At 43.6% G+C, this 25,131-nt stretch overlaps 1 protein-coding gene across 6 annotated transcripts in view; it reads left to right on the forward strand.

Moving 5' to 3' along the window:
• Nucleotides 1–25,131, forward strand: part of VTI1A (vesicle transport through interaction with t-SNAREs 1A) — a 503,528-nt gene that overhangs the window by 405,419 nt on the left and 72,978 nt on the right. For 2 of the 6 annotated variants that reach the window (XM_063607905.1, XM_063607904.1), the window contains one exon: nt 2,035–3,984. The exons of the other annotated variants lie outside the window; for them this stretch is intronic. In XM_063607905.1, coding sequence (XP_063463975.1) covers nt 2,035–2,071 — 37 coding nt within the window. In that variant the 3' untranslated portion in view covers nt 2,072–3,984. Of the gene's footprint in view, nt 1–2,034; nt 3,985–25,131 lie in introns of those variants that run through there. 6 annotated transcript variants of the gene reach the window in all.

A 25,131-nucleotide genomic window follows, 5' to 3' on the forward strand; every position in this document is an offset into this window, starting at 1 on the left:
GGTGCCCCTTCCTCAGGGGTGTTTGGGTTAAGGCTGGACATCAATTAGTGAGCACACCCAGCAAAGTCCACCCAGGAAAAAGAAACCAGAAAGTATTGAAAACAGAGGGATGTGAGCGCAGGAATTGGTTTTTGCAGGAGATGGAAGAGGTGAGAAGCCATAAAGGGCTTCTGAACTGAAGCTTCTGAACTAGGGAGAGGCATGTGAACTTGAGAACTTTAGGGAATCTTTCCAGCCCAGGGAGGGGCACTTGACAGGAACACTCTTTACTTTCCACCACACTTCATATGATAATGGCCATAGGAAGACTCTTTCTCAACCTCAGTGAAATTATACTGAAAAATCTTTCCATTGAATATTGAATATCCCACCAGGTTAATTTTTCTTTATAACTGAAGAGAATGTTGTGTTTTCTGACTTGCAGATTCACTTCCTTTTATGAGACAAAAGAAAAAAATAAAATGAAAATGAGAATTATATAACCAATCATGTTTCCTTTTTTGCCTTAGCTACCAGGAAGCTCTAAGCTAGATTTGAAACTTCCCAGATTTTTAATTATATACCATCCCATTTTATATTTCTTTAAATTCACAATTTTTAAGTTAATACTCTCATGGATTAAATATGTCATAATATAAGACACCTCAAATACTTCTGAGTAGATAAAGTATACTGTGGCTTCTTTTAAATTTTAGATGATTCCAATGATTCCTACACCTCTAATTCTTCCCCATGTTTGGTCCCTATCTGCTCCCCTTCCCCCACAAAACTTCCTAGTGATTTGTCATTTTCCCACGTTGAGAAAGCCACAGGCCCTCCCCACTTCTCCATGGCACTGTCTTGCTCTTAAATTATTGCTGTATCTCTTTCACTTCCCAATTCTCTGCCCTCTTTGGAGATTTCCTCTCCAGCAGGGCATGAACCCTTTCTAAGCAGTGCCAGCATCACGGGGCCCACTAAAGAGGAAGCCGCAAGTCTGGACAGAGAAGTGAAGCCTCCTGAGGTGGGGGTTGGCACGTGGGCATTATTGGCAGCCCTTCTGGGCTTTGGGTCACTGACCTGTGCCACTCACCTTTTGTGACCAATGGATGTCTATGGTGCATATCTGCTTCTCAGTGCAGTGTCCCCTCCTTTGCTCTTGGTAACAGCACCCCAGTTTTCCTCTGGGGATTGCTCCTCTCCCATTGCATTCAGTCTGGATAGGACTGTCTGTCTTGGTTTTGTTTTGTTTTGTTTTGTTTGTTTGTTTGTTTTTTGAGACAGAGTCTTGCTCTGTCACCAGGCTGGAGTGCAGTGGCACAATCTCAGCTCACTGCAACCTCCACCTCCCAGGTTCAAGCAATTCCTCTGCCTCAGCCTCCCCAGTAAGTGGGACTACAGGCACACACCACCACACCCAGCTAATTTTTTTTAAATTGTATTTTAGTAGAGATGGGGTTTCACCATGTTGACCAGGCTGGTCTCGAACTCCAGACCTCGTGATCCACCTGCCTTGGCTTCCCAAAGTGCTGGGATTACAGGCATGAGCCACCGCGCCCAGCCAGGGCTGTCTTTCAAAGTGCCATGTTCTCCTTGTCCAAGGTACAGCCAGGCAACCTGGCCAAATCCATAAGACTCACTCTTCCAGGGGGGTAAATTCTGAATGGGGTGACAAGTTAAAGCTCACTATTTTGCCTGCAATCTCCAGTGACCATGTCTGTGAGCTCCTACTACCTCCAACCCCAGAACTGCCCACATCCTTGTCCTTGCAAGACCTGCTTGCTCAGCTTTTTCTTGAGTCTTTAAGAATGAGTTTCTGTTGCTTGCAGCCATCAAACTCCAAGTGATGCAGGGTCTGATAGTGGGCAAGGTGTGTAGCCTCTTTGAGCCCTGGATTCTGCATTTATATAATGGAGATACCAGGACATACCTCATGAGGCGAGGGGCAAGGTGCTTAGTCCATCATGTGTGTTTCACAAATATTTCACCCTTTCTTCCTTGCCCTGCTGAACAAGTGACCTTCAAAAGGTAATGGAATGTACCCACATTCCACAGGTGGCCAGTGGCAAACATCGATGGTCAAGTCTCCTGAGACCTCGTGTTGTTCTTCAAGACCTCTCTGCTTTTCAAGCATTTCCTTGAGTCACACAGATGGGTGAGCAGTGTTTTATCCATTTCAATGGAGGAAAAGTGAAATTTCTTTAAAAATAAAAACAAAACTTGCCAAAAACTCATCATAAGGAACAAAAGCAACAGATTCTCCAGCTGTGGCCCTTTACCAAAAGCTCTGGCCCAAGCTTCTACACAGCAAAGCTGCTACACTCAGTGGACTCCTCTCTCCATCAGACTGCCACTGATTTTGTTTTAGAAGCATACGTAGGAAGAGCCTTGGCTTTGAGGGACCTGCCGCCTCCCCTGTGACTCTGTATTGGTAAGCACAGAAGATCCTCAGATCCTCCGAGAAGTTCTCAGCAGACATCCTCAGCTCCAGGCCTCCCTTCTTCTCCACCCTGCTCAGCATGAACCTAGAGCTGGAGGCAGCTAGCCATGTCTGGCTGCCTCCCTGGGTCCTCATATGATACTGAGCCAGGTCTCCAGGGAACACTGTTCACATGGACAGAGTCTGAACTCAGTAGTGATGCTCCTGAGCCCACAGTGGGCTCCACAGGAAACACACCGGCTATTCCAAAGACCTGCTGGCCACAAAGCCTTCTAACAATAATAAGTACTAGCAGTATCACTGCTGTTTATTGCTTCCTGTCAGGTGGGAACTAAGTCCATTAGCCCAAGTTCAGTAGCCCTGTTTTACAAATGCAGAAACAGGCTTAGAACAATTAAGAAACCTGATCAAGACCACACAATTATTAAGGGATAGAGTCAAGAATTTCACTCAGGTCTCCCTAACTCCAAAGCCTGTGCTCTTAACCACTATAGATGTCTCTAATGCTTCAGAGGGGAGGCCACCATGACCCCCACTTACAGTCACCAGCTGGGCCCCGGCCGCCCAGAGATCATGCAGAGTGAACAGAACTGATTTCCAGCACTGCTGTTCCATGGCTGTGTGACTTTCGACCGTCTCATTTCCCCTCTGTTTCTCAGTTCCCTCTTATGAAAGATGGAGGACACTATACCTGCCATGCCTCAGTGGGACAAGATCATCTATAATGTTCTGCATGGAAGCACCATGAAAGGCATTACCAGCTTGAAGAAAACCAGTGTCTGGAATGAGGCGACACCAGTATGTAGGGAGAGCAATCGGGAAGCGATAAGAAGGAGATTCACTAGGGGTCTGCTGGGCCGCCTGCTGCAGAGAACGCCTCTAGAATCCTGCACTCCCGTCTTCCTTCCTGCAGCCCAAAGCTGGCCCACCCTGGAGATGGTACCAGCTGGGGCTCTCCTTCCGGGCCTCAGTGAGGGAGGGGAAGGAGCCAAGAATGGGTCAGTAACCACAGGATTCTTTGAGTTCACAGAGAGTCTGCCTGCTGTGGGCCTCCAAAGAGTTCTGCCAGTTCTTCCCAAGTCAGCTTGGGCTTAAAGTCCTTCCTGCACCAACTGGGAAGGAGCTGGAGAAGCTCCACCTGGGATGGGAAGCTCGACCTGGGATGGGAAGCTTGACCCGGGATGGGAAGCTCGACCCAGGATGGGAAGCCTACTTTGTGTTGAACTTCCTATTTTGTCACTCTCTGCAGGCCCAATGACCAGAGAATTTTCTCTGCCCTTTCTGGCAAGATTAGTGGCTTCCCCTCACCCACTCTACCCCCACCTCCTCATTACAGAACAAAGGAACCTGGCTTCTTCCCGCCAGTCCAGAGAGGGTTCCTAATTGGCTTTCCATTAAAGAGAAAATAGACTACTGTTTCCACCTCATTATTTATGAGCCTTTCTGGAAGTGCATTTCCATGCACTCTGGGATTACTCACGCCCATTTTGCTTGGCCATATTTTATGATCTGTTTTATTTATTCAGGGCCGCTATTGGGTACTCACATCTGAAACCAATTAAAAACCAAGAAATAGGAAAAATCAAATAAACACCTGGAGATGTCCAAACGCAAAGTCTTCCTGAAGCCTGCTTTTGGTGGGACTGGCATAGCCATGCCACCAATATAGGCCATTGGAAGTGGAGCTTGCTCTCCTAGCAATATTAGGTAACACGGCCACACAAAATGGCAGCCCACAGATGCACAGACCTCCTGCCCACAGAGCTTGGGCTGAAGTTGCCTGGTTTGTTGCTTCCCCTGAGGTCTCCCTATGCAGGGCAGGGGTATTACTTATTCATTTTTGTATCCTCCTTTCAGCCTGGCACATAGTAGGAAATCAATAACTCTTTGCTCAGCCTTGTTCTCATAGACACCATGCTTGCTGTGAGTGCACCTGTGGACACACTGTCTCAAGAGTTTAAAAGGACAATATGGAGAACCATCTCTATGAATTCTGGAGTGGTTTGCCTTTCATAAACAGTGATTTCAGCTCACTCTGGATGGATTCCTAGGGCTAAACACACTCCCTTTCAATCTCAGGAAAGCAGCTACCAAGCCTGGTTTTCCTAGAATCAGACAGTCTCAACTTCTGAAACCCTGCACTCAGCCAGGTACAGATGGGGGTGCCATGGAAAAGAAAGCAGGCACTCCCATCTTTTTCAGGGGAGCCTGAGACCATTCACACATCTGCAAAGGGTTTGCTTCGGAGTCTGTGTGCATGGACAGCTCACCCTGCCTCTTGCTTTTCCACATAAAATGTGCAGAAGCCCCCCTTTCATCTCACCTGCCCTCACCCATCTCCAACTTCAATCTCTGCCAGAATTAAAGGCTCCTCTCTGTCCATTTCCCACCTCCACCCTGGAGAGGCAGCACGTTGCTTGGTGGTCTCTGTCCTGAAGCCAATGCCACACCCCTCCCATTCCTCTCCTTAGGCTGAGCTGGGTGTGTGGACAGTGTGGACAAGGACAGGAGCAAGTGGGAACGGGAGCACCTGCGGGGCAGGCAGATGGGTGGGGGGTGAAAGGCAGCACATGGCAGGACTTTGCAGGGCTTCTGTTGGGATTGAAGAAAATAATAATACACACCACATCTGTTACTTTTTTTCTCTCTCTAGGATATCTATGATGCTTATTGTAATTAGATTTTATACACATACACACATACACACATTTGGGGATGGAACTGGGCCCCTGAATTCTTAGGGATCATGCTGTTTATAGACTTATCTCTCCCAATCTCCAGCCTCCCCTAGTAATTTATATAAGTCCTCTGTATTAGTCAGTGTTCTCCAGAGAAATAGAACCAATTGGATCTATCTATCTAGCTAGCTAGCTAGCTAGCTATACACACATAGACAGAGAGAAAGGAAGAGAGAGACAGAGACAGTATGGGAATTGGCTCACAAAATTATGGATGCAAAGAAGTCCCATGATCTGCTGTCTGCAACCTGGAGAACCAAAGAAGCTGGTGGTATCATTAAGTTCAAGTCTAAAGACCAAGTCCGAAGGCCTGAGGACAGGGGAGCAGATAGTATAAGTCCTGATCTAAGTCCAAAGGCCCAACAACCAGGAGTACCAATGTCCAAGGGCAGGAAGACATGGATGTCCCAACTCAAATAGAAAGAGTGAATTCACCTTTCCTCTGCCTTTTCATTCTACCCGGGCCATCACTGGCTTAGATGATGCCTGCCCACATTGGTGAGGGCAATCTTCTTTACTGGGTCTACTGATTCAAACGCTAATCTCTTCCACTCCCTCACAGACATACCCAGAAATAGTATTACCAGCTATCTGGGCATCCCTTAGCCCATGCAAGTTGACACATAAAATTAACCACCATAACTATCCTTCCTTCCTTCCTTCCTTCATTTGTTCATCAATCAGCCAACCATGTGTTGAATGCCTCTATTGGAAGACACTGGCTGCACATCTGATATAAGCTACCCCGTTGTTGGCTGCCAACCTGTGCCTTCTCTTGAGATAATGCATTTCACAGGCTTACTCTTCACTTTGAATGTAAGAACTATGAAAGTCATCAACTCTTGAGACAGGAAAGGAACTAGGAAACTGACACACTCTATTTGTCCACAAACCACTGCTTCCAAATTTGAGGTCTGTTCTCCTATCTCTTGGTCACATTCTGGCAAATATGATCACTTCTTGCTGCCACAAATGTCTCGCCTGATGCTTCCAAATATGCAACGCAAAGTTACCCAATCTCCCTGTCCCCTTTCTTCATCAGCACATGGGGACTGATAGTACGGTGAAGATCCACGCAGCAAATAGGCAGGTGACTGGGGGGAGTGGAGAGGAGAATGCCCACACAGCCACAGACAGCTTCCCACTCAGAGAAAGGTCCAGAGTTTGGCAATGTCAAGGTGGCTGAGTAAACCTGAATTACTCTGTGTGCCCATTATTGGCCCCCTGGGGAAGGCTAAGGATCCCTTCTCAGATTAATGTTTTTAAACAGATAAAACAAAATCCTAAGATGAGTAATCCAACTATATTAGAATACAGTTATCAAAATATTTTTAAAACTGTAATAGAGTAATTTATGTGCTACTTTTTTTTTTTTTTTTTTTTTTTTTGAGACAGAGTCTTGCTCTGTTGCCCAGGCTGTAGTGCAATGGCACAATCTCGGCTCACTGCAACCTCTGCCTCCCAGGTTCAAGTGATTTTCCTGCCTCAGCCTCCCGAGTAGCTGGGATTATAGGCATGCACCACCACACTCGGCTAATTTTTGTATTTTTAGTAGAGATGGGGTTTTTCCATGTTGAACAGGATGATCTCAAACTCCTAACCTCTGGCAATCCACCCACCTCGGCCTCCCAAAGTGCTGGGATTACATGAGCCATCACACCCAGCCCTTTTTTTCTTTTTTTCTTTTTTTTTTTTTTTTTTCAGACAGAGTCTCGCTCTGTTACCTGTCGCCCAGGCTGAAGAGCAGTGGAGCGATCTCGGCTCACTGCAACCTGTGCCTCCCAGGTTGAAGAGATTCTCGTGCCTCAGCCTCCCAAGTAGCTGAGACTACAGGTGCCCACGACCACGCTTGGCTAAGGCGAGCAGATCACTTGAGGTCAGGAGTTCCAGACCAGCCTGGCCAACATGGTGAAACCCCATCTCTACTAAAAATACAAAAATTAGCTGGCCATGGTGGCAGGCGCCACTAATCCCAGCTCCTCGGGAGGCTGAGGCAGGAGAATGGCTTGAACCTAGGAGGTGGAGGTTACAGTGAGTTTAGATAGTGCCACTGTACTCCTGCCTGGGCTACAGAGTGAGACTGTGTCTCAAAAAAAAATAAAAAGAGAAGGGGGCTTTGGATATCCACAGGTCATGGAGTACAGGGGTCCGGAGATGATCTCATCTAGATCTCAGGGTCCTGGGACCCCTGCACATTGGGAGGCGGCATCTAGAAGGGTCACAGGGCCTTTGGCAGAAGAGAAAGTAGGTTATTCATGGCTCTGATGTCCAGGGGTCTGCAGAACGGCCATTCTGGTAACCCCCTTACTTCTCACTTGCTTTTTCCACAACACACAACCCTTCCCTGAGGTTCAGGCATCCAGAAAACAGGTGTGGCCTTCCCGGGGTGTGGGGTGCTCCCATCACCATATCTAAGTGTTTGGCCCTTTCAGAAATCTGAGTGAGAGACTGGCTCCTGGCAGTTGTCAGCCCAGGGGCTGGTTGCTGAGGAAGTTCTAATGAGAATCCAACCAATGAACCCCCTTTGCCCTGCCCTGCCTCCAGCAAGCCCGTGCTTCCTCACACTGTCTTCCCCATGCTGTTTTGTAAGTTTTCTTCCTAATCTCAACCTCAATTCCTTTTTCCCATTCTTCTGAATGTTAAAGTCATGACCTTTGCGGTTTATGGGCCACCAGAGACTGAACTAAATGTGTTAGCTCAGAGTCCAAACAAGTAATAGCCAGCCAATTAAATTAATAATCCATACTGTTACAATGTTTAACCACGGCTGTTTCCTCAGCGGTCTGTTTAAATCACAGCCAAGGCCTGACCCATTAAAATGAATAACTGGAATTATGAGAAACTCCATTTAATAAACACAGCGAGGAATGCAGCACAATTGGGCATGAAATATTTATTACCACTTGAAGCAGAGAGCTGTTTGGGACTTTCAGATGGGATTAATGAATGCGTTTTAATTTCTGACTCACAAGGTGGGAGGTGGGGCTGGAACCGGGAGTCCTTTGGTAGATTCCTAGAAAAATCATCTCACCTTATATTATCACAGTGTGATGGGGCTACTTGTTCATGTGTGGGCCTCCTTCAATCCACAGTAATCATGATCCTACAGGGACCTAGTACTTGCTTAGCAAATGTTACTGGATGGATGTACAATGGATGGAGGGATGGATGGATGGATGGATGGATGGATGGATGGATGATCAGACGGATGGGTGGATGGATGATCAGATGGATAGATGAATGGATAGATGGATGGATGGATAGATGGATGGATAATCAGATGGATGGATGGATGGTCGGATAGATGGATGGATGGATGGATGGATGGATGGACACATGGATGGATGGACACATGGATGGATGGATGATTGGATGGACGCATGGATGGATGGATTGATGGATGATCAGATGGATGGGTGGATGGATGATCAGACAGATGGATGAATGGATAGATGGATGGATGGATGGATGGATGGATAGATGGATGGATAATCAGACAGATGGATGGTCAGATGGATGGATGGATGGACAGATGGACACATGGGTGGATGGATGGATGGATGGATGATCAGATGGATGGATGGATGGATGGACAAATGGATAGATAGATGGATGAATGGACTAATTATAGTAAAATCCTTTTGACATTTTAGTATCTGCACTTCAGTGATACAGAACATATAAAACACAGCGCAGTGCCTGACACATTCAAGTCCTGCAGTCAATAATAACTGTCATTACAATTAGGAGAGCAAGATCTCATTAATTTACTAGAAAATCAATTCTCACATGTGGCAACTCTTTGGGAGTTTCAGAGCTGCCCCAGGACCCAAGTTCCCACCCTGACTGGCCCGTTTATCTTTATGTGCACTTGGGAGCCTGATTTGCATTAGAGGTTTTTATTTTACTGTTTTTGGCTTTTCTCAGAGTTACTCCCTTCTCTATTTTCCCAAAGCTCAATGTCTTATCCCTGCATTTGCCCCAGCATGTCCCTGTTCTCTCTGGTATGGCTACATTTCACAGGGTCTGTTTCCTTTTCCCAGACAATGTCAGCTCTGAAGTTTTGATAACGGGTTTAGAAAATGTGGTTGCTGTAATGATAGCCCTTAGCAAGTTTTGTAAGCGCAGTGATTATTGGGGATCTCTGAACAAGATAACTGAGCCTTTTCTATAGGAGAGCCCCAAATGGGAACAAGATGGCTCAACTCTGCCAAAACTTGCTTTCCAGAGAAAGGGGAAAGCAGGCAACCCAAGCTGTGTGCTGATGGAGCACCTTTGACATCGTAAGGTCTGGTTGAGGGGGTGGGGAACAGGAGGGAAAAGAGCCACAGGAAGGCTTAGCTTTGGTTTTCCCTTTTGAGAACCAGTGGGCATCTCTTGGAGACTACAGAAATTCCGCTCAGGTTCAGTCATCACATTTGCAGGTCTGGAATTCAATGTATTGATAAATACAAGGCGGGCAACGGGCAGTCTCATTTTGGATAGGGAGACACTTGAAACTAAAACCAGAAAGAGGAATGCACTTTATAAAGGAGGGTAGGTCTCTGTGTTTGGAGATGGTGTTGGAGATTTTTTTTCTTTCACTGAGGAAAAGATGGATCTAACTACATGGAGATTGATGGGATCTTGCCACCTCCCTACTAAATTCAAAAGCCCACCATGGTCCCAAAGAAGAGGAGTGTCACCAGCGGCCTACATGGCCTCACGGGATGTGGCATGGGGAGTTTGCCTGGTCCAAAGAGACCTTCAAGAGATTGGAACTTCAAAGGGCTCTGTCTATCTGGCAGTCTGCAGATATGATATCAGCGTTAGTATCTGTTACTTTTATTTCTTTAATCCTTAAGAATGGATTTGACACATGGCTGCGTTGGAATCATGTGTTTTCCTACATGGTGGAGGAGCCTTATATGGAATAAGAGAGCTCCAGCCTTCCTGGTAGAAGGCTTCAGAATTACATAAAGATAGAAGGTAGAGCTGCTTCTGTATCACCCATCCTTGCCCTACTAGATTGTACGTTCCTACAGGGTAAGACTATGTCTTATTCATGTTTGTATCCCCCACTGTGACTTGCATAGTAGCTGATGTCCTGTAGGTTCTCAGCAAATGTTTGTGGAAAGTAAAAGCCCCCATTCGTGGGGGCTGTGTGCTATCCTGAGCTCCGTGCTAAGTTTTTTGCATGTTCCCTCTCTTGTACTGTTTCCAACCACACTGAGGCTCTCTCTTATCCCCCATGTTATGGATGAGGCCACTGAAACAAAAGAGATTCAGCCCTTGTCCAAGATCACCTAGATAACAAGGAATTTGATAATAAGGAATTTGAACCCTCATCTATAACATTCCTAAGCCTTTGCTTTCATTGCTGTGCCATTTGGTCTGCAAGAGTTAAACTCACACACAACTTAACCAAGCACAGAAACAGACAGAGTCTGAGCAAGGCTGTGAGGGTGAGGTTGCAGAGAGAGGAGGTGGAAGAGATTCTGGCAGCATAGGCTTGTCTCTCTCTTATGGCTTTCTCTTTCACATCTCTTACCAAAAGCATAGTTGAGTTTTCTCCAGTGCTTTGTGCCCACCAAGCACATTGTTACTAACAGATAGTTCCATCCCTCAAACCTCTTAATGCATCCATGAGATACGGCAAGAAGGCCAAGAGTAGAAAGCAAGAGGCATGGGTTCTTGGCCTGGCTCTGCCACTGATGTTTGGTATAAACTTGGGCAAGCCACCTGGGCCCAGCTTACCTGACAGTACTCTGAGGGAGTTGGTTTAGCTGATCTTCATCTCTCTTCTATAATTCCTCAGATAGGCCATCATCACATTAAATGCCTTCTCCTAGCCAATCTGGCTTAGTCTTTGAGGGTCAGAAGATGGTGACTGAGGGGCTTATGACAGTTTCTGTGCCTGTCTACAGGATCCAGGAGCCCAGGTCTGGCTGTGTAAGTAAGAGACCAGCCAATGATACATGAACACCAAGTGAACACAGAGTGAGGTCAGGCCACTCTGGGACTTACCGAGGTCTGCCCTGACCAATAGCCACCAAGTTCCTATGTACTTTAGCACTCTGGTTTTTGGTTTCACCTGTATATTGAGGATGATAAAGCCTGTGCTACTTTCTTCCAGGACTATAAGAGGGACTAAATAATATCACAGATGCTTTGAAAGGTTGGAATGTGCCAGGCACTGTGGCTCATGCCTGTAATCCCAGCACTTTGGGTGTCCAAGGTGGGTGGATAACCTGAGGTCAGGAGTTCGAGACCAGCCTGGCCAATATGGCAAAACCCTGTCTTTACTAAAAGTACAAAAATTAGCCAGGCGTGATGGTGGGCACCTGTAATCCCAGCTACTCAGGAGGCTGAGGCAGGAGAATTGCTTGAACCCAGGAGGTGGAGGTTGTAGTGAGCTGAGATGGTGCCATTGCACTCCAGCCTAGTCGACAAGAGCAAGACTCCATCTCAAAAAAAAAAAAAAGAAAAGAAAAGAAAAGTTGGAATGTACTAAACAAATGTGAACAATTAAATTATTATTTCCTTGATTCCTCTCTGGGAAAGTTGAAATACCTTGATTAAATCAACTGTACCAAGCCCCTTTTAGAAACATAGATGATGATTTTGGTCACATAATATATCAATCATTGGATTTTCTATTTTGGATCTAATCAGAGCCGAGAGCTCATCAATTCAGCTTAGATATTTATCCAAACAAAGGTCAACTTTTAAACCACAGTAGTTTTCTAAAAAGTCCATCAATGAAGAATGTGCTTAAATAATTTAAGGTCCATTCATATCATGGAATAATACTAAGCACTAAATAATACTAAATACTAAATAATACTAAAGTGAAAAGTCAAATTGTTTTATATATATGTATTTTATATATATACATATATATATATATGTATTGGTCTTTTCTCACATTGCTAATAAAGACATACCTAAGACTGGGTAATTTATAAAGGAAAGAAGTTTAATTGAGTCACAGTTCCACATTGGCTGAGAAGGCCTCACAATCATGGTGGAAGGCAAATGAGGAACAAAGTCACGTTTTACATGGCAGCAGGCAAAGAGACCGTGGGCAGGGGAACTGCCCTCTATAAAACCATCAGATCTCATGAGACTTATTCACTGTCATGAGAACAGACAGGAAAAATCCACCCCCATGATTCAATTACCTCCCACCAGGTCCCTCCCATGACACATGGGAATTACGGGAGCTACAATTCAACATGAGATTTGGGTGGAGACACAACCATATCAATATCTATTGTACAATCCCATTTGAAAAATATATAAATACATATCTATGAGGAAGCATGTGTGTGTGTGGGTACGTGTACTCATGAAAACATAATAAAAAGTCTGGAAAAAAATGTACTTGTGAAAACGTAATACAAAGTCTGGAAAAAACTGTTAACTGTGGTTACCTCTGGAGAAGAGTGTAGGACAGTGGTGATAAAGAAAGTGTTTTCTTTTTCCACATTGTATTTTTTATACTTTTAAAACTCTAGCTCTTTTTTTTTTTTTTTTACAATAAAGATATATTACTTTTATAATTAAAGTGTTTTTTAAATGACCTAGAAAGGGAGGAGAAGAGACTCAGAGTGAGTCCTGACAGAATTGTTCGGGTCCTAAGGGACCTTGGCAGGGAATGCTGGTTAACCCTTGATATCCTTCTCCCCACCTCCCCACCGTCTTCCATAGAACCTCAATTTTACATTTCCCAGACTCCCTTGCAGCTAGGTGTGGTCATGTGATAAGTTCTGGCCAAAGGGAAGTGAGCAGAAATGATTTGCTAACAGCCAGTCCGTGGCCTTAAAGGGAAGGGGCTCTGGCCCAATTCAGCCTCCACATGTAACCTTGAAATCTTTAGGCCAAGATGGCTACATTAGAGAGAAATACACTTCTATCTTGTTTAAGCCTCTGTTATTTTAGATCCTTGTTTCAGCAGCTGAAACTTTATGCAATCCTATACAGAAAACTAGAAATTAATTAGTAAATATTAAGGAGTGTGCCCAGCCTCTGCCACTCCTTAAAGGGATGAAAAGAAACATGAGACTCATTTCTTCTGCCCAAGGGGCTCAAAACCTAGCAGATAAGGCAAGTCTGATTCACTTTTTCTAATTGTGCAGGAGAGTTTATCAGAGGCTAACTTGTGTGCCAGACACAGGAAGGTCTTCATTTCAATGCAGTGCATTACATGAGTCCTGCCCTGTTTTATCAAAGGATGAGAAGTTGGTCATACAAAATATAAGGTGAAAAAAAGAGACCATCCAAACAGAAGAAAGAGATGGACAATAGGAAAAGACTTTTGGGTCCAATACCTTGGCAGGATGAGTTTTGTTGGTAAAAATAAACAAATAAATAAATAATGGCAGGGCCTAATGACCAAGGAGTGGGAAGAGGGAGTCCCTCTAGCTGTTGCTGAGTCCTTCCTTGTGCCTTCTGTAGCCACTGCAAGTTAAATATCAAGCTGCATATACTTACAAATGCACCCAAATGTCCATCAAAAACCTATGTGAATTGCTTGCTCTAGACTGAGCATCAGTCTTTATCCGAGGAGCCCTACCTTTAGTGAGAAATAGTATTTAAGGACCATAATCTGGGCTCTCTTTGTTGCTGAATTGGTTGCTGTTTCTTAATGTTTAAGTGGAAAGTGCTGAAAAATATTTTTTTAAGGGAAACTACATCATGAGTTTAAACAAACAATCCAATTCTAATTCTATTGGGTTTTTACTTATTTGATTTTATATACGTATTTCTTTTATGATGAAAATCTTGATTCCTAAAGAGCACCAACATAATTACTTATTTTGAACACGTAAAATAGTATCAAAATAACATCAATATTAATGCTAACAACATGATTTTAAAGGTACAAAATGAGAGTGGATCATCGTCATATCAGCAAACGGCTATCAAAGACTTCTGTAATTGTGTCAGAGGACATAGAACTAACCAAAAGTGGCTCCCCACTCACCAAAGGTGGAGAAATCTGCACAGTAAAATAATAACTGCTTTAAATCAAAGCACATCAAATATGTTCCAATCCATGAGTTCACAATGATACTTTTCTTTAAAACTCTCGTAGTTAATTATTAGAGATGGCTAGGGACCAAATTCATTTTCTGAAGACTGGCGAGTAAGGAAAGAATCAAGTATTTACCTGCCCTACTGGCATGAACTATGTTTCAGAAAAATCAAATAATTGATGTAGGAAAGTTCTTTTTTATACAAGATTCTCAGCTAATCAGTGCGAAAGAGTGACAAAATTAGAATAACACCATTTTACAACCTCTAATGAAATAATGGATCCAGGGCTAGGCGTGGTGGCTCACACCTGTAATCCCAGAACTTTGGGAGGCCAAGGTGGGTGGATCACTCGAGGTCAGGAGTTCGAGACTGGCCTGACCAACATGCTGAAACCCCGTCTCTACTAAAACTACAAAATTAGCTGAGCATGGTGGTGCACACTTGTAATCCCAGCTACTTGGGAGGCTGAGGCAGGAGAATTGCTTGAACCTGGGAGGCAGATGTTGCAGTGAGCTGAGATCGTGCCACTGAACTCCAGCCTGGGCGACAAGAGCAAAACTCGATCTAAAAAAAAAAAAAGAAAAAGAAAAAGAAATAATGGATCCAGGTAATGATCAGCAATGGCTCCTGAAATCATCCAGTGAGAATCGAATGGGGAACTGGATAGTGAACAGACCAGGCTGATGATATCTGAGCCCACTGATCAATCTTATAACAAATAACATTAAATACCCTCTCACATAAAGTAATACAAAATACACAGGACTCTTTATGAAAGATTCTTGCCAGAAAATCAAACCTAAATCTGATCTTGCTGCTAGCTCTAATTACAACTGACAGAAGGTACAGGGGAGAGAGGAACAGGTTAAACAACACCCACATGATACAGTCAGCAAAAAACAGATTGTGGGACTCTCTATCAGATGACAACCCAGTTCTTTCAACAAATAAAGGTCAAGAAAAGGAAGAGAGAGAGGAGGAAACTGTACACTAAAAGAGTCTTAAGATCAGACACAAAGCCACGTATGTTATGAATTTTTTTATATAAAGCATTCAGAATAGGTAATTCCATAGAGACAGAAAGTAGATTAGGGGTTGTCTGGAGCTGGGGGAGAGGGGAACAGGGAATAATTACTTAAAGGGTATTTTTATGGGGTGATGAAAAAAAATTTTTTTTTTTGAGACTGAGTCTCACTCTTGTCGCCCAGGCTAGAGTACAGTGGTGTGATCTCATCTCACTGCAACCTCTGCCTCCTGGGTTCAGGTGATTCTCCTGCCTCGTCTCCCACATAGCTGGGATTACAGGTGCCTGCCACCATGCCTGGCTAATTTTTATATTTTTTAGTAGAGACAGGGTTTAGCCATCTTGGCCAGGCTGGTCTCGAACTCCTGACCTCAGGTGATCCGCTCACCTTGGCCTCCCAAAGTGCTGGGATTACAGGCGTGAGCCACCGTGCTCAGCCTGATGAAAATGTTTTGAAAATAAAAGAGATGGTAGTTGCACAACATTGTGAATGCACTAAAGGCCACTAAATTGTACCCTTTAAAATGGTAATCACATGTTATGTGAATTTCACCTCAATAAAAGAGAGAGAGACAAAGACTTAAGAGACATATCAACCATATGTAAATGTGTGGTATGGATGCTGATTCCAATAAACCAATTGTAAAAAAATAAAATAAAAACTGGCCAGGCACAGTGGCTCACACCTGTAATCCCAGCACTTTGGGAGGCTGAGGCGGGCGGATCACGAGGTCAAGAGATCGAGATCATCCTGGCCAACATGGTGAAACCTGTCTCTACTAAAAATACAAAAATTAGCTGGGCACAGTGGCACACACCTGTAGTCCCAGCTACTCAAGAGGCTGAGGCAGGAGAATCACTTGAACCCGGGAGGCAGAGGTTGCAGTGAGCTGAGATCGTGCCACTGTACTCCACCTGGCACAGAGCAAGACTGCATCTCAAAAAAAAAAAAAAAAAAATGAGACAATCAGAGACTTATGAACATTGATTATATACTTGCTGGTATTTTAATAAATTACTATTTTTTAAGTTTGATAATGATATTTTGGTTATATTATCACCAAAAAAAATCATTTTATGTTTAAAATATATACTGAAAATGTACAATTTATATGATGCCTGGAATTTGTTATAAAATAATCTGGTATGTTTGTGTATGTGAGGAAAGAGAAGTAGGAAGCTATATAAATGTTGAAACTGGGTGATAGCTACATAGGAGTATCCTTACTCTCTATTACTGAAAATTTTCGAAACTTTACAAAATAGATTCTAAAAATAAATTTGCAAAGTTGGTCACCCAATACTTTAAATATAGTTAACCTCTCTAGTGATCAAAGAAATGCAAATTAAAATTACAATATGCAATTACCCACCTGTCAGATTGGCAAAGGTTATGAGAATGTTAATACGCAATATTGGTAAGGATTAGGATAACAGGCACTCTTTTGCCTTCCTGGTTCACTTGATATGACCTTGGTATCACCTTACTACAAAGCAGCTTGGCAGTATGACTGAAAAGCCTTAAATACGTAGGTACCCTTTGCCCCAGGAATTCTGCTTAATTTATCCAAAGGAAATGATTAAACAAGGGCACAAGATTGGTCAAGGATGTTTATTACAGTTTAATTATAATAACAAAAGATTTAAATAACCAAAATACATACCAATAAGAAAATGGTTTTAAGACAAAGGTATATCTACATAATGGATGTAGATATACAGAGCCATTAAGAGCTATGACAAAGATGCATATATTCATTTGTTTACTTGTTTGTTTATTTATTTGAGACAGAGTCTCACTGTGTTGCCCATGCTAGAGTGCAATGGTGCATTCTTGACTCACTGAAGCCTCGACCTCCTGGGTTCAGGTGATCCTTCCACCTCAGCCTCCCAAGTAGCTGGGACTACAGGCATGCGCCACCACGCCCCACTAATGTTTTGTATTTTTAGTAGAGATGGGGTTTCACCATTTTGCCCAGACTGGTCTTGAACTCCTTGGCTCAAGTAATCTCCCCACCTCAGCCTCCCAAAGTGCTGGGATTACAGGGTTGAGCCACCGTGACTGGCGAAGATGTATCTTTTATTAGCATAAGAAGATGTGTCATAGATACTTTAGTAAGGGGGAAAAATCAAGCTCCAAAGGTTTTATGTGGTAAGATAATTTTTTTTTAATGTGGGAAGAACTTACAATGATGACAATCTCTTGGTGATGAGAACACGGATTATTTTTATTACTTTCCTTTTGCTTAACTTTATTTTTTAATTTTTATGCTTGAGGTCTTTTTTCCTAGGGAGGGGAAAGGAGAGAGGAGGAGAGGGGAATTGGGGCATACCTTCTGCACACGTGAGTTTGGGTTTCTTTTTTCTCTTCTTCCCAAGGGTGTAAAAGGTGTGCAAAAAATAAGAAATTTTAAAGGGGAGGTTGAAATAAAAACACCATCAACAATAAGAACTCAGACGTAAACAGCAAAGTGGAGGAAACCGAAGGTACAGGGGAGCTCATGCTGCTTCAGTTTTTCATTTTCCTTTTTTTGGAGATGGAGTCTTGCTCTGCCACCCAGGCTGGAGTCAGTGGCGCAATCTCAACTCACTACAATCTCTGCCTCCCAGGTTCAAGCGATTTTTCTGCCTCAGCCTCCCAAGTAGCTGGGATTACAGGCACCCACCACCATGCCTGGCTAATTTTTGTATCTTTAGTAGAGACGGGGTTTCACCATGTTGTCCAGACTGGTCTCAAACTCCTGACCTCAGGTGATCTACCCGCCTCAGCACCCCAAAGTGCTGGGATTACAGGCATGAGACATCGCACCTAGCCTAGTTTTTCATCTTTCTAAGTGGATTTTGAGTAGTTTTGGAATTCCAAAAAATGAATTCCTATATAATTAAAATCACCTTTGTCAAGAGAGTAGATCTTAAATGTTCTCACCTCAAAAAAATAAGCATGTGAGGTGATGGATATGTCAATTAGCTTGATTTAATCATTTCACAATGTGTGCATATATCAAAACATCACATTGTACTCCGTAAACATATTCAATTTTGTTAGCCAGTTATACCTTAGTAAAGCTGAAGGGAAAATTAAAATTTTTTAATTAAATAAATAAAATGTCCTTTGCTTACTAAAATGACTTAAGCCGGGCGCGGTGGCTCACACCTGCAATCCCAACACTTTGGGAGGCCGAGGTGGGTGGATTACCTGAGGTCAGGAGTTTGAGACCAGCCTGGCCAATATGGTGAAACCCCATCTCTACTAAAAATACAAAAAAAGAATTAGCAGGGCGTGGTGGCACATGCTTGTAATCCCAGCTACTCAGGAGGCTGAGGCAGGAGAATCGCTTGAGCCCAGGAGGCAGAGGTTGTAGTGAGCCGAGATCGTGCCACTGCACTCCAGCCTGGTTGACAGAGTGAGACTCTGTCTCAAAATAAATAAATAAATAAATAAAATAAAATAAAATTACTTGAGATCTGGAATTTATTCCAAAGTTACCTAGGGTTGCGCTATGAAGGAAACAATTTGGGCTGTGAGTTGACAGCTCTTGAACCTGGGTAACCAGGTACATAGGGATTTGCTTTAATTTGTTCTGTACTTCTGTGTTTGGAATTTTTCTTCTTTTTCTTCTTTTTTTTTTTTTTTTTTGGAGACAGAGTCTTGCTCTGTCGTCCAGACTGGAGTGCAGTGGTTGCTCACTGCAACCTCAACCTCTGCCTCCTGGATTTAAGCAATTCTCCTGCCTCAGCCTCCTGAGTAGCTGGGACTACAGGCACCCGCCACCATGACCAGCTAATTTTTGTATTTTTGGTAGAGATGGGTTTCACCATGTTGGCCAAGCTGGTCTCTCACTCCTGACCTCAGGTGATCCACCCACCTCGGCCTCCCAAAGTGGTGGGCTTACAGGTGTGAGCCACCATTCCCGGCCTTGTTTGGAATTTTTCATACTAAAGATTCTTAAAAAAACAAATAAATAGGCCAAGCATGGTGGCTCATGCCTGTAATCCCAGCACTTTGGGAGGCCGAGGCAGGTGGATTACCTGAGGTCAGAAAGTCAAGACCAACCTGGCCAACATGGCAAAACCCCATCTCTACTAAAAATACAAAAATTAGCCAGGTATGATAGTGGGTGCCTGTAATCCCAGCTACTTGGGAGGCTGAAGCAAGATAATCACTTGAACTTGGGAGGTGGAGGTTGCAGTGAGCTGAGATTGTGCCACTGCACTCCAGCCTGGGCAACAGAGCCAGACTCCATCTCAAAAACAATGAATAAATAAATAATAATAATAATAATAGTAATCTTTGTCAGTACAAAATGACACTTTGTGATCTTTGGTGTCTACTCCTTCCACAACACACCCCCAGAGATCACAAAGGGCCAGCGTCATGCTTCATTCTTCATGGCTTACCTCTCCTGTGGTCAGAAAGGGGTTGGGTTTGAACTGGCCCTCTTCTAAAAGTCTCTCCCTTTCTTACCTTTCCTACCTACACAAGACAGCTCTGATGGCTATTCTATGTGTCAACTTGACTGGGCTCAGGATGCCCAGATATCTGGTTAAACATTACCTCTGGATGTGCCTGCAAGGGTGTTTGCAGAAGAGATGAGCATTTGAACTGGTGGACCCAGGAAAGCAGATTCCGCTCCCCAATGTGGGTGGACCTCATCCAATCCATTGAGGACGTGACCAGAACAAAAATGAGCAAGAAGGTTGAATTCAGTCTCTGCCTGACTCTTTTTGTTGAGACATCAGTCTTCCTGGTCTGGGACTTAAACCATTGGCTCTCCTAATTCTCAGACCTTCAGACTTGGACTGAAACTGTAGCACTGGCTTTTCTGGGTCTTCAGCCTGCCAGCACAAATAGCAGGACTTCCTTTTTTTTTTTTTGAGATGGAGTCTTGCTCTGTGGCCCAGGCTGGAGTACAGTGGCATGATCTCGGCTCACTGCAACCTCTGCCTCCCAAGTTCAAGTGATTCTACTGCCTTAGCCTCCTGTGTAGCTGGGATTGTAGGCATATGCCACCATGTCTAGCTAATTTTAGTATTTTTAGAGGAGATGAGGTTTCACCATGTTGGCCAGGCTGGTCTCGAACTCCTCACCTCAAATGATCAGGATTACAGGTGTGAGCCATGGGATTACAGGTGTAAGGCATGGAGCCCGACCAAATTGCAGGACTTTTAGCCTCCATAACCACATGAGCCAGTTCCATATATATATTTATACTTACATAAATATATATACACACATATATACACACAATATGAATACTGTGTACACACAGTACATATATACACACAATATGGAACTGGCTCATTGCTTATATACATATAAATACACGTATATTATGGTGTGTGTGTGTGTGTGTGTGTGTGTGTGTGTGTGTGTTCTATTTGCTCTGTTTCTCTGGAGAATCCTGACTAACATAATACCTGTCTGGGGCCAGGGGCACAGACTTCAGCCAAGAGCTTCAGAAGAGTCAATTGGTTCATTTAAGAAACAAACTCACAGCCTTTCCCTCTTTAGCACCTTCATCAACCTGATTCCTGTGTCACCCTACCTTTGATAGCCTGCCATGCTCCCTCCTACATGGGCCATCTCCTTCTCAGAGGAAGGAAGCATGAAGAGGCTAGTGGATTTGGCATTCCCAGCCTGAAGATTGGTTCTTCTCATTTGGCCACGCTTGACACTTTCTCTTCCATGCATGTTGGCTATAAAAGTGCCTGGAATGCAGAAATTACTATGAATATTCATGAAGTTACATTATGAATAATACTTCTGTAAAAATGAATAGTCTTCACCCTGGGAAATGGAATTCTTTGTCCACACTTTGAGTCACTTGGAGATTGTCAATAGCAGTGTTCAGCAAACTATATAGCCCATAGGCCAAAGGTGCTCCACCATCTATTCTCATATGGCCTGCAAGCCAAGACTGGATTTCACATCTGTAAATGTTTGAAAAAAAAATCAAAAGAAGAAAACTATTTTGTGATATATAAAATTATATTAAATTCATATTTCAGTGTCTATACAGTTTTATTGAAACACAGCCACACTCATTTGCTTATATTTTGCCAAAGTCTGCTTTCATGCTACAAGGACAGTGTCAAGTAATTGTGATGGACACATGACTCACACAGCCTAAAACATTTAGTATCTAGCCCTTTACAGAAAAAGTTTGTTGACCACTGGTCTGTAGGCTTGAGGTTCTCCTAAATGCATTCTTGGTGATTCCAAACTCTTGTCTCATAGAGCTGAACTGCAGTGCCATACATTGCCAGTAGGTGAGGCTATGCACTACACACCAGCTGGAAACCACCCGGAGTTGAAGCTTGGGATTTAGAACATTCATTCATTCATTCAACAAAGATTTAATGAAGGCCAACTTTGTGCCACACACAGTTTTAAGTTCTAGATTTATAGAAGTCTACAAAACAAGCAGAAATGTCTGCTTTCCTGGAACTGAGGTTTTACTGAGAGGAAATGACCACAAACAAGATGGATAATACTACACAGTATGCTAAATGGAAATGAGTGTGATGAAGAAAAATAAAGCAAGGCAGCAGGTAGAAAGGGTCAGAGACGAGGAGAGTAGCAACTTTAAACCAGGTTAGGTGGCCAGGCGCGATGGCTCATGTCTGTAATCCCAGCACTGTGGGAGGCTGAGGCAGACAGATCGCTTGAGGCCAGGAGTTTGAGACCAGCCTGGCTAACATGGTGAAACCCCGTCTCTACTAAAAATAAAAAAAAATAAAAATAAAAATTAGCCCAGGGTGGTGGCACACACCTGTAGTTCCAGCTACCTGGGAGGCTGAGATATGAGAAACACTTGAACCCGGGAGGTGGAGGTTGCAGTGAGCCAAGATTGTACCACTGCACTCCAGCCTGCATAACACAGCGAGACTCTTGTCTCAAAAATAAAATAAAATAAATAAATAAATCAGGTTAGTTAACAATTTTTACCTTGTCAGTGAAGTCCTGAAGGAGATGAGAGGGCAGGCAGTCCATGAATATGTCTGTGATAAGAATATTCCAGGCATGAGGAACAGCAAATGCAAAGGTCCTGGGGTGGACTGCACCCATCACATTCAAGGAAGATCAAAGGAAATGAGTAGTAGAAATTGAGGTCAGGAAGGCAAGGAGTAGAGGACAGCTCATATGGGGCCTTGTAGGTCACATTGATGACGTGGCTTTTATTCTGAGTGATGTATGAAGCCAGCAAAGCAATAGGAGCAGATAAGTAATATAATTTGATTTCCAATTCCTGAATTAATACCTGTCTGAAATATTCTACCACTACTTTACATAAATGAGGCATACTTTGCCCTTTATTTTGATATATTACATTTAAAGAAAGTTGAAATGTATGAGGGTAAGTATAGAAAGTTGAGTAACAGGAAGAAAGTATGTCTGTGAGCACTTCAGTTATCCATTGCTGCATAACAAATCAACCCAAAGCTTAGTAGTTTAAATGAACAGTGATTTCTCATTTGTCATAATACTGTGGCTTTAGTAGGATCAGCCAGGCCATTCTACTCTCTTGGCATCAGCTGAGGTCACTCATGTGGCTGAATTCTACTGGCAAGTGAGCTGGACTGGCAGGTCTAACGTTTCAACCCACACATCTGGAACTTTGTTGTCCTCCATGGACTTCTCCCCCCAGTTATCTTAGGCTTTTTCACAATATGGCAGCCTCAGAGTCTCAGGGTTTCCAGGATTTCTGCAAAAGCTGGCTTCAAGAGGGAAACAAGAAGCTGCCAGAACTCTCAGAGGCTAGACCTATAACTGGCACAGCATCACTTCTGCCACATTGTACTGGTCAAAATAAGTCAAAAGTCCAGCCCAAATTCAAGGCTAGGAGAGATTCCATCTAGTGATAGTTGTTTGATGGGTTGAGCAGCATTCATGTACTTGCAGAGAAGAAATTGATGGTGGCCATCTTTGGGAACTGTCAGAATGGGCAAGAAACACTGATTCCTCCCACCACCACCATGGCATCTTGGGGTGCCCTTCTCTCCTTTTGGCCATTGTGTGTGCATAATATTGATCAGTTTGATTGGTGGATGGAAACTGATTAACTTTATATTCTTGAATCATGTGTTTCCCTGAGGCCTGGAAATTATTCTGAGAAGCTCCCTGACCCCTATACACGAGCCCCCTTATAGCCTGTGTTCATTTTCCTCCCTGGCTCTGCAGGCCCTCCATCCCCATTCCTGGGCATTGTCACACTCTGACAGGCAGCTGGGCTAATGTCAGAAAATGGGACAGGTGGTATGGCATTCTGCAGAATTTGGGGGATGTGGTGTAGCTTTTTCCCTGGAAGAAGCCAGAGCTGGCCAGACTGACCAAATGTGTACCCCAGCCCTAATGATGGTCCACCTTCCCAAAAGGAAAGCAAGTGAAGGATCATGCATTTAAATTACCTCTAGGCTTCATAAACAAAACCAAAATCTTTTTTCTGGAAATAATTTTAGATTTACAAAAGAGTTATAAAGGTAGTACAGAAAGGTTCTCATACCCTTCACCCAGCTTCCCCTAACGTTAACTACTTACATAACCATGATCCATTTGTCAAAATGAAGACATTATCATTGACACCCTGGTGTGGTGGTGCACGCATGCAGTCCCAGCTACTCGGGAGTCTGAGGTGGGAGGATCCTCTGAGCCTGGGAGGTGGAGATTGCAGTGAGCCACTGCACTCCAGCCTGGATGATAGAGTGAGACCCTGTCTCAAAAAAGCAAAACAACAACAACAAAAACATTCCCACAATACTATTAGCCAAACTACAGACTTATTTAGATTTCCCCAGTTTTCCCACTACTGTCCTTCTTCCATTCCAAGAGCCCATCCCGAATTCCACATAGCATTTAGCCTTAGCCATCATGTCTCATTAGTCTCCTTCAGTCTATGACAGTTTCACAGTCGTTCCTTGTCTTTCATGACCTGGAGAGCTTTTGAAGAGTAGCACTCAGGTGTTTCGTAGAATGTTCCTCAATTTGGGGTTGACTCATGTTTTCTCATAACTCAACTGAGGTCATGAGGTTTGGGAAGAGGTGTCGTGCCATTCACATTGTATCATGTCAGGGGCACATGCCATCAACCTGCAATATTACTGGTGATGTTAACTTTGACATTAAGCTTACTGAAGGTGGTATTTGTGAGCTTTCTCCACTGAGAATTCACTGTATTTTCCTTTCCATTCTCTATTCGTTAGAAGCAAGTCACGAAGTCCAACTCACACTCAAGGGGATGGGAATTGAACTTCTGGAGGGAGGAACCTCTGGGCTTTTAAAAATACACAGCACACTAGGCAGGGCTGCCAGGAGCAGGGAGGGTCCCAGGCCTGCCCACTGACTTGCTGTTGACCTTGGGTGAGTCACTGTGTTTCTCAGAGCCGGGATTTCCCTCCCTCTTATGAAATCCATCATGGTTTCACGGCCCCACAGCTGTCTCTAGGAGCCTCAGAAGGATTTAGCCAGTAACATTTTGAGCTGCTGGAATATGGATCTGATAGGGGACACAGGGTCCTTGTTAATGACACTGGGGTCCTGTTCCTGGTCTGTAAGCAGTTTCCAATCCTGATGCTCATCATCCCCATAACAGGAGTGCCCCCTCAAAGTGGTGGGGCCGTCACTATTTTTACAAAATGGTCTCATGTTATAAACATGCTAACGAGGATTTTGTGTAGCAGGAAATACCACAGGGAAATATTTTTGTAAAGTGAAGCATTATTTTGCAAAGTGAATAATTCCCCTGAATTAGCCTTTTTGTCTAAAGTCAACTTTTCACTTATTGGATTTGCTTAAACTAAGGGGCTCTAGGAATTCCTTCCAAAGTACACACTGTCTTTGTGCAAATGCTTCTGAACGGACAGAATGTTTTCTATGTTGATGGTGATGAATTACCTGAGAATCATAACTTACAGTAATTGTTTTACAGCCT

Source organism: Pan paniscus, chromosome 8, assembly GCF_029289425.2.
Source record: "Pan paniscus chromosome 8, NHGRI_mPanPan1-v2.0_pri, whole genome shotgun sequence".
NCBI classification, from domain to species: domain Eukaryota; kingdom Metazoa; phylum Chordata; class Mammalia; order Primates; family Hominidae; genus Pan; species Pan paniscus.